Genomic DNA, 10,000 nt, shown 5'->3' with positions numbered 1-10,000 from the left:
AATACAAGTCCAAGCCCCGTGATAAGTGATAACATGATAAGTGGTATCTGTGTTATTAATGAATCCCTGCTTCCTTCAGGCAGTAGCATCAGACGCTTGATTCCATTAAGACCGTGGCCACATTCTGCGAGAGTGGTAGGAGCAGAGCATGACAGCCACAGAGGTGGAGGGCTGAGCAATCCCGTGCGTTCGGGGCTAATTAAGACCTCCCGTAATCTGTGCTCCAAATTAGAACGGGAGACAGAAACGAGGTGGAGAAAAGCTGGGTTCGGCAGCACGGCAATTAACTCCTGCGGTGTTTCATTTGTGTCCAGCTGGACTTAAATCAACTCTGTAGGTGTTAATTCAACATTGGGGATTGTGAATGGAACAATTTGTCATTCAGTACACTGAAGCTAAAATTAGGTGACAAAAAATGATGTTTTAAAAAGTGAAGAGCTGCAAGGAATGTAAAAAGGTCCACAGTTTCGTGTGTGTGTGTGTGTGTGTCCGTTCATGCACTCTAATGTAGAGATAGCAAGGGACCAGAACAGTAGAACAAATGCTGTCTGTAGGGACAGAGCAGGTAAACAAAACTGCATAGAAATATTAAAGATTTGATGTCAGTGATACTGTTAGCCCTGTAGAAGGCCTGGAGATCCCTGTCTCTTTTATCTCACACACACACACACACACACACACACACACACACACACACACACACACTCACACACACACAGACAGAGAGAGAGAGAGAGAGAGAGAGAGAGAGAGAGAGAGAGAGAGAGAGAGGCACCTCACCTACTCACTCCCATTCATACTCCAGGGTACCTGTAAACAAAACATAAAGTATCTCTCTGTCAGAGCTGGAGTTCACACATTCATGTACTGGTGTGTGTGTGTGTGTGTGTGTGTGTGTGTGTGTGTGTGTGTGTGTGTGTGTGTGTGTGTGTGTGTGTGTGTGTGTGTGTGTGTGTGTGTGTGTGCGTGTTCCTGGGAGGCATCATGGAAGGCAGTTGCTGAACACAATGATGGTTTGTTGAAACTGCAGGTGCTAGAGCTTCTTTGAAATAAAGCAAGAGTAGCCAACATGACAAGACAGGACAAGCTCTTTATATTATCCATTAGATACAGGCATCCACTGTCCTTCCATGCTTTAAAAAGTGACCGACACATGTAATGTGTGTTTTTTCTACACACACACACACACACACACACACACACACATATATATATATATATATATAAGTTTAAATATCTTTAAAGTACAAGCTTTCTTAGAATCTTTGAGTCCAATATCACTCTAATCAATCAAAGAGCAGGAAATATTCATAGATTCATATATCGTGAGCCACAAATGGTGAGAGACATCATTTAATGCATGAATTATTCATTGTTTTCATTAATAATTTAATTGCATGTCCAATTAGCAATGAATCACATCAGATATCTAATTAAATATTGAGGGGTGGGGTTATGAGACTGTGCAAATATATTTTTCTCATAACATTAGGCTTTTTATTTAGCACCAGAGGACAAACTGGTGTTTAACACCAATAAGACCTTATCAGTACTAAACGCACTAAGAGCATATTTAATGAAACAAATTATGTCAGTTTGGCCCACGTCAGTTTGGCTCCGCTGTTTGCATTGAGTAAAGGCCATGCAGTCCAAGCTTGGTGCACTATTTTCCGAAGCACTGAGCCTCTTGTCCTGTCCCTGGCTGTCTGTCTGTCTCTCTCTCTCTCTCTCTCTCTCGCTCTCTCTCCCCCGCAGGTCTCTCGGCCTCGGCGTCTCTGGTCTCCCTGGCTTGGATGATCGCATCCTACCAGAAGGTCCTCCGCGACTCGCGCGACGACAAGCTGCCCATGTGCTATAAGGCGGTGGTCGCGCAGATGCTCTGGCACCTCTTCACCATCGGCGCTCGCACGGTGGCCTTCGCCCTCTTCGCCTCTGTCTTCCAGCTCTACTTTGGCATCTTCGTGGTGGCACACTGGTGCGCCATGACCTTCTGGGTCATCCAGGGCGAGACGGACTTCTGCATGTCCAAGTGGGAGGAGATCATCTACAACATGGTGGTGGGCATCATCTACATCTTCTGCTGGTTCAACGTCAGGGAGGGGCCGGGACGCTATCGCCTGGCCGTGTACCACTGCTTGAGCCTGGTGGAGAACGCTGCGCTCACCGCAGCCTGGTACACCTACCGGGCACCGCACACCTCGGACTTCCACGCCCTCGTCATTGTGTGCGTGGTGGTGTGCAGCTACGCCCTGGGCACCTTCTTCATGTTTGTCTACTACTGCCTGCTCCACCCAGACGGCCCCGTCCTGGGGAGCCCATGGAGTTGTGTGGACGAAGGCATGGGTGTGGTGGGCTTGGGCGAGGTGGGTGTGCCCCTGCCCCCGCCGGACGTGGTCACAAGCCCCCCGAGGACCCTGCAGAGGACTACGGGTGGGGAGCGGGAGCCCGGGGCCGGAGACAGGGACAGCTGCCTGCCTGTCTTCCAGGTGAGGCCACCTACGGTGCCGCCCACACCCTCCCCCCGCACACCCAGGGTCGAGGGCCCCGTGATCCGCATTGATCTGCCCAGGAAGAGCTACCCAGCTTGGGACGCACACTTCATCGACCGCAGGCTTCGGAAGACCATCTTGCTGCTGGAGAACACGTCACCAGCGACGCCACGCATCCAGTACCGCAGCCTCGGCAGCCCCAGAGAGGTGATGGAGTATGAGACTAGTGTATAGGGCAGTCCCACCTTTCCCCCAATAGGGGGCGCCACCCATAGCTCTGCGTCACTGCACACCAGGGCAGCCGCGAGCGGGGCGGCAGACAATGCAGGGAGACGGTGTCCAAGACCACGGTTGGTGCTACAACGTCGCACCCGTGCATGCATGGGGCACGGGACATTGCCGTTGCTTGGCAACGATCTCCTGTTCTCAGAGAGGGCACACGATGAACATGAATGAGGTTAGAGTTTAAAGGTCAACAGGTAAAGGATCGACAGCTAATGGAAAAGACACCTTAGGAAAAGAATAGTACTGTAATGCCAAGAGTGATTAAAAAAAAAAAAAAAAAACGCCAGCACACGGTGATGATACTGATGACTTCTGATGATACATGTTAAATTCTAGATGAACCAATCAGCTTAGCCCAGGACTGCCTTTAGAGCGGTTCTGGTCTAAATAATTATTGTTATAGTGAGTTGGAAACAGTACCAGTTGTGTATTACTTTGCTTATGTGAATGGTGAGAGTAGCCAGTCCAATCATCCATTTTCCTTAAACAGGTAATTATTAATTTATTTATTGGTTTATCTTTAATTTTATAAACTCTGTGGCCATGATATGATTCTTCCTATGCTATATCAATGTATACATATAATATTTTGTTATATGTATACAGTATATTGGAATGGTGCCAGTGTGTTAGTATGACTGTTTTTATTTATTTATTTATTTATTTATTTATTGTATGTTCGGATGGTTTTTGATCATATTGCATTGTTTATCTGTAAAGATAAGAAGCAGAAAAGTATATATGAAGAAAAAAAATCATCAAGACATGATCAAAATGTAGTTGGGGGGGGGGGGGGGGATGTAGTAAAATGGCTGAGTCAGCAGCCTTGGGGGGAAACAAGGAAAAAGCAAAACAGACTGCATTGCTTGGGTCTTTCTTTAAAAAGCGGGGTTACGCTGTGTGATAAAGCACTGGGTCTTTTGGAAGAGGTAGAACTGTGCTGTCTGATCTGCACGACGTTCGGTTTGGACAGACCTGAGAAGTTCGACATATCTCAGTATAAGACGTGGGTGCATTCTCAAGTGCCGCATAACAGTGTATTCGGTCGATATCCGGCCCACAAGATGTTAAGAGTTCTCTACTGATTTTGCAGGCTGCTGGGCGTTGGAGAGGCGAGACTAGCGCCTTCCTGTGCAGTTCTGTAACAGTGAGGACTTTAGACAACGCTGTTGGGAATCGTCTGTTTTCAGATATATTTTCCCGTCCGTTGCAACGTTTGTTCATCGCTGGTCTCAAGGCAAGACACAAAAACGTACGCGCGTCATTTACCTTATCACTTCATAAAAGCCAAAGACCACGCAGGGCGTACAGAGAACGCATTTACCCGTAACCTCAGCCTTCTCCTGTTATAACTTTTTTTTTTTTTATTCACACAGCTAAAATTGGAAAATGATCAGCTGCGCTGCGAACTGATCCGGCGACATCATTTGACGGGCAAGTTGCGCCTCGGAAGCTGAATAGGAAGACAGAACCCGCAGCCCGCGAGGCTAATTACGGTCGACGTGGCTCGCGCGTCTCTGGTCCGGCACGCAGACACGCGCAGCCACAGGAAGACGCGCGTCCCAGCTTTCGGAGGGTTGCCGTGGCAACTGCGGGCGAGTTAAGTTTAGCTCGACTCGATCTCCGCTGAAGAGCTTTCGAGTGGCGCGTCTCTCCAGAGAGTTGACCCCTTCCTCAGCTCCGCTCCTGTAGCCCTCTTACTGCGAGCCCCGGGGTCAACAGCACCCTCTGCTGCGCGCGCGTCCGCTCTCTTTCTGTGCTAATAATTTTTAAAAAATAATAAAATAAAAGAGAGGGTGGTGGCGGTGCGATTTTAGTTTTCACGGGCTACAGTTTGCACATGCAGGTTCACGTCCGCGCTCTCCCTAAAGCGCGTTAACGTACCGCCTTACCGCGCTCTTCCGCGTGCCGGTGCGGTTTCAGGGTTGCAGGATCAGACCGCCGCTGAACGCGAGCTTCGTTCAGAAGCAGAAGACTGATCACCTGTTTCCTAAAAACGCCACATTACTAAACTTCATTAAGTCGACAGGTAATTATCCAGCCCTTTTGGAGCTGCTGTCTCAGTGGGGAACACACTAAAACTCAAGCCTGGCAAGAGCGGGATGGAAAGCCCTTCAGTTTTACAGTGAAGGTAAGGCAACGGATACGGTGCTTTCCGCTCACGGATGCCCTATAGCCCATGAGAACATGGAGTAACCTGAACGCAGCAAGGTTTCACTCCGCCGTCAAATAAAGGGACAAAAGAGCGGGACCGCGTGCACGGAGCGCAGTACTTCGCTTCCTTCCCCTCGCGTTAAAGGCGGAGAGACTAAAAAATGTGCAGCGTCGCCGTGACGGCAGCGTGTGGCTATTCAGAGCCTCCCAGCAGGTGCCCTGAGCCTTGAATGCCTCCCGCAGAGTCCCTCTGCGCTGAGCTGCCACGCCCCTCCGCCCCGCCGCGCCAGTCACATACTGCCCCTCCGTGGACAGAATGGGAATCGCAGAGAAGGCGTTCCTCCTCGTAGGTCACAGCGCTTTAATCTGTAGGATGGCTCAGTAATTCTCATGCGCGACATGTTGGGTCCTTAATTAAAAACCTCCGTTAACGGTTAAACGTACTTTGTTCTTACACAATAAGATCAATACTACAGTGAGGGACTTGAGGCTAACCTGAAAAATATATAAAATGAGAGAAAAAAAAATCATTTAACAAATGTCAGTATTGAACTTGAGAAGCACAGCAGTGGAGAGTATATTTGTAAGTATCACAAGGTATATTTGGTGAGTATATGAGATGTGATGGAATTTGTGGCCTTCGTTATTACTTATGACTTGACAGAATATGTGTGTGGGAGCCATTTTGGACCAGTGTCCTTGGAACAGATCAAGCCCAGTGTTGGACTAATTAAGAACATCGGTATTCTCTAAGGAGACTGTGTATGTGCGTGTTGAACGCTGGCGGAGGGTTTAGAATGGGCTCTCTGGTGGAGTTTCCTTTTGAACAGGAAGCTTATTTCCTGGCTAGCTGTGGCATCCTGCCTGACTCCAGGGGGCTGAGAGGAGATCAGGCCAGCCCTGCCCACACACTAACACACACGCGTACACACACACACACACACACACACACACACACACACAAACACACTACCAGCTGATATGGACTATGAACCCAAGAAAGTGAAGAAGGTAAGATCTCTTCAGGTCTTTACTGCAAGGCGGTTTTTTTTTTTTACATCTTAGAACACCCAAGCTCACCTGACTAAAAGATTTTAAACATTTTTAGGGTTCTGTACCTCTACTGTGTTGATGCAGCGTATGTGTGTGTTTATATATTTGTGTGTTGGTCTGTCTATTTGGCTCTATGACACACGACGTATGTGTTTCCTTTTTAGCATCATTATTTTGCGTGTTTTGGTTCGTGTTGTTGTTTCTGTAAGCAGCTCAGTTCACCTGACTCCACAGCTACACATTGGTAATGGGTTTGTGTCAGCTCGCGCGAGCCTGACATTCACCCTGAAGCTCTTACCGGCTATTCTGCATTCAGATAAAGTGAGTTTCCTCTCCATGCGAAATGGCAGCCTTGTGTATATGCAGCTGGGTGGACTAGCTGGGCTCCTGGTCCTCTTTGGCTACATGTTTCTGTTTCCTGTAGGACTCTCTAGCCTCTTTCGTCTTTGTGGGGCTTTGGACAAAACAAGGCTGTTGGATATTTGTGCACGCACACACAGACACACACAGGAACACACGCCTCACTCATATTCCTGCAAGGGAGGAGGGTGGAAGCCTCTCTGGTTTAGCTGATCCGAGAGGTTGGGCGAGTGCTAAATCTCTTCATGCATTCTGTTATGCATTCTGAGTGTGATTAGCTGAAAGAATTACACTGACAGCGCTAGTGTTGTGTTTCTGTGAGTAAGAACATAATAGCTCAGTAAGAACATCAAAGAACATCAAAAGAACATAACAGCTCATTTTAGTAAATGCAAAACGGCCGAACTGAATCAAACGATTTAATTGAATGTGTAAATAGAATGATTTTTGTTTAGTTTAGTTTTGTCTTTTGTTCTGATGTTTTGTCATGTTCCGTTCTGCTGTGTTTGGTTTTGCTTTACAGTCTCACTCACCCACGGCTCCCATGACGGTTACACAAATGCAGATGAAAAAACATAATTAAGCTGGGCTGATTTATAGGTCACACTAGCAATCTCAGGCATACACTGTCAGTCATCATTGATAGTCATGTCAGTGAACTGTAGTGCAGTTTTACACATTCTCTCTCTCTCTCTCTCTCTGCCTGTTTTTCTAATTCTCTATTTGTGTTCTCTACACACATGTAAATCAGCAGGTCACTAATGGGGTGCGTGTTAGCTCATCGCTCTGGCTCTGCAGGAGATGTCCCTCACTTCTCACAGCTGTCTCTAATGATGTCACAGCCAGAGCTGGAAGCGTTGGGGGAACCTGGAATCTGGAACTAGAGAAAGCCACAGCAGCCTTACGCATACACAAAAGGCAGTGCACAATCACTGGCAGGTCACGCGGTTTGGTGCACAATCACTGGCAGGTCACGCGGTTTGGTGCACAATCACTGGCAGGTCACGCGGTTTGGTGCACAATCACTGGCAGGTCACGCGGTTTGGTGCACAATCACTGGCAGGTCACGCGGTTTGGTGCACAATCACTGGCAGGTCACGCGGTTTGGTGCACAATCACTGGCAGGTCACGCGGTTTGGTGCACAATCACTGGCAGGTCACGCGGTTTGGTGCACAATCACTGGCAGGTCACATGGTTAATTGATTTACCACTCATTTTGTATATGCATGATACGGTGCAAGCTTATCTCTTTACTCAAGATATCAGTGTCATTTTAAGTTTCATATCAGGAGACTTATTTCACAGGCACAACTAAGCATTTAAAAGGACAGATTAAATGCTTTCAGATGTGATGGGCTTTGCTTTTGTTCAACAAGCTAATTGATTTGTCTGTAGGTATCAATTTAGCCTAATGCACTTCTACTGTCTACCTTTTTATCTAATATCAATTATACTCAGATATACAAAATATTTTTTTCTTATTGGCTCTGCCACTATATATTTTTCAAACACTTTAGTCCACATCTACTGTGCACACCGCATTTACTTTTAAACTGCGAATTCTAGCAACGTAGAATGCACAAATATCCTGACCAGCCTGTTCGATTCTGCAAACACTGCTTTGGTGACTCTGTCCGTTACCTCCAGCTGGACCTTATCACTGGCTTGTCCTTTCTTCCTTCTCTGTCCCTACATGTTCATGGCTCCGCGACTCCTTATGGAGGGGCTCGTCTCACCCATCAAGCGCCTGGTCTTCCCGAAGTCGTCCCGACGTCAGGCGGAGAGGGTGGGTGTGCGTCGGCGGCCCCTCCACACGGTGCCCCTCTACCCACCCGACTTTCTCATCCACCCCGAACGCCTCATCTTTGACTATGTGGAGAAGGAGGTCAAGGTCAGCAGCTCACGCCCACGTCACCGGGCACACACCCTCGCCTCCGGGCACACCCCATGTCACCGGGCGCTCACCAGTGCCATCGGGTGCATGCCTACGTCATCGTGCTCACACCCATGCGGACAGAGGAAATGGAGCGAGTCAGCATGAGGGTGGGCGTGACGAGGCTCTTACTCCACCTGAGTGCTAGACAGCAAGGAGGGTCCCCACTGCCTGTTTCTGGACTGACATGTTTACCCCCACCCAGTTCCTAGGTCACTTGACGTGGGTGTCGTGCTCGCTGAACCCCTCCAGCCGTGACGAACTGCTGCAGCTCCTCGACATGGCCAAGGTGAGTGCCCTCCCACTCCGCGCGCCAGTCTGCCGTCCCGGGTAGGAGCAGCCGTAATCCGTTAAGCGCTGTCTCGCGCTTGCAGAAGCTGAAGGTCCTGCCGCTGCAGACGTGCGTGGAGCAGGACTGCATCCTCAGCCTGTCGGCACGCTGCCTGCTGCTCACCTGGAGGGACAACGAGAAGCTACTGCTGCGCATCCCCACACATGAGCTCGCCGCTGCCTCCTATCTGCGGGACGATGCGCTGCACTTGCTGGTGCTCAAAACAGGTGGGTTGAGGGCTTTCGGCATTAGAGGCCCGGATTACGCCTATGCCTAATCTAAAAAGAACTTTCCAACGATGATTCTCATTTGGAACGGCAATGCGAGGCTTAATACGAGGCTTAATCCATGTACAGGAAGTCAGGCTTCTGAGGTAATCCTGCTGCATTGGCATAGGTGTAATTTATGCTGGGGACCCTGGGGACATGTCCCCACCACTTTCCACATTGGCTGGTTTTGCCCTCACCACGTTTTGAAGTGTACTGTGAAAAGATATTTTTTTTAAATCTTATATCACTTGTTTTAGTAAAAAAAAAACTAAACGCATTATTTTCCTAATCACAAAATCAGAAAAATGTTTGCCCTTATATTTCGTCACATGGCGCTGAGATAATAAACGTGGCACGGCTGACATTTCATAAAACGAAACAAATAATTTTTCAAAATAAATAGAAAGAATTGTACTACATATATAGGTTAAAGCACCGTGCTGACACTTCTAATGTCAATACCGATAGGCTTGGCAAACGTGGCCATAAATCCTTTCATGAATCTCCTCCTTTCAGTCCCAGCACTGATTTCTTTCAAGCGAACTTGGCCAGCGTGAATTTAAGGGGCAGCTGAATTGAGTGCATTCTTGACCCCAGCATTTTTCAAAGTTTTGCCTCATTCATATGTCCCCCAGGTCTTAATGTCGACACCATCCTGGCAAGCGAGAGTCAGGAGAAAAGGCCCACGGGCCTTGAGGGCCGCCGGCAGACCCTGAGCAACGCCGACCCTCGGCCTGCAGGGGGCACTATGGAGCGACGGCACACCATCTGTGGCGTGGAATGGAGACCGTCCACGCGCCACGAGTCCAAGCAGAGCCAGGGGGGGACAGGTTCAGCCGGAGGCGGGGCCGGGAGCGGCAGCGGAGGGGGCAGTCTGGAACGGCGGCAAGCCGGGGGCAGCTGGGAGCGCCGCCAGACCCGCAAGCCGTGCGGGGGCAGCTGGGAAAAGAGGCCTGTAGGGGGCAGCTGGGAGCGGCGAGGCCCCGCGGGCGGGGGGGGCGGAGGCGGAGGAGGGGTGGGTGGCAGCTGGGAGAAGAGGCACGGGCCTGGGGGGAAAGTGGGGGGCAGCTGGGAGAGGAAGCACGGACAGGGTGGGAGCTGGGAGCGCAGGCACGCCTACATGGG

The 10,000-nt window shown here is 49.3% G+C and overlaps 2 protein-coding genes across 4 annotated transcripts in view; both read left to right on the top strand.

Annotated features, from left to right (window-relative positions):
- xkr7b (XK, Kell blood group complex subunit-related family, member 7b) overlaps window positions 1–3,553 on the top strand; it is a 42,999-nt gene extending 39,446 nt beyond the window's left edge. The window contains exon 3 of the mRNA XM_035522258.2: window positions 1,756–3,553. Within this exon, the coding sequence (XP_035378151.1) occupies window positions 1,756–2,723 (968 nt within the window). The 3' untranslated portion in view covers window positions 2,724–3,553. The remainder of the gene's footprint in view (window positions 1–1,755) is intronic.
- A 126-nt stretch (window positions 3,554–3,679) lies between these two features.
- The window catches only part of ccm2l (CCM2 like scaffold protein), a 12,461-nt gene continuing 6,140 nt past the window's right edge, over window positions 3,680–10,000 (top strand). The window contains exons 1-5 of one of the 3 annotated variants that reach the window (XM_035522599.2): window positions 3,680–5,511; window positions 8,066–8,233; window positions 8,481–8,564; window positions 8,650–8,833; window positions 9,511–10,000. The exon at window positions 9,511–10,000 is cut by the window's right edge and continues 118 nt beyond it. In XM_035522599.2, coding sequence (XP_035378492.1) covers window positions 5,467–5,511; window positions 8,066–8,233; window positions 8,481–8,564; window positions 8,650–8,833; window positions 9,511–10,000 — 971 coding nt within the window. In that variant the 5' untranslated portion in view covers window positions 3,680–5,466. The other 2 variants (XM_035522597.2, XM_026995625.3) reach the window with 2 other exon arrangements.

This window comes from Electrophorus electricus, chromosome 24, assembly GCF_041902795.1.
Source record: "Electrophorus electricus isolate QZ-2024a chromosome 24, ASM4190279v1, whole genome shotgun sequence".
Lineage (NCBI taxonomy): Eukaryota > Metazoa > Chordata > Actinopteri > Gymnotiformes > Gymnotidae > Electrophorus > Electrophorus electricus.
This window is presented reverse-complemented; position numbering and strand designations above follow the sequence as displayed.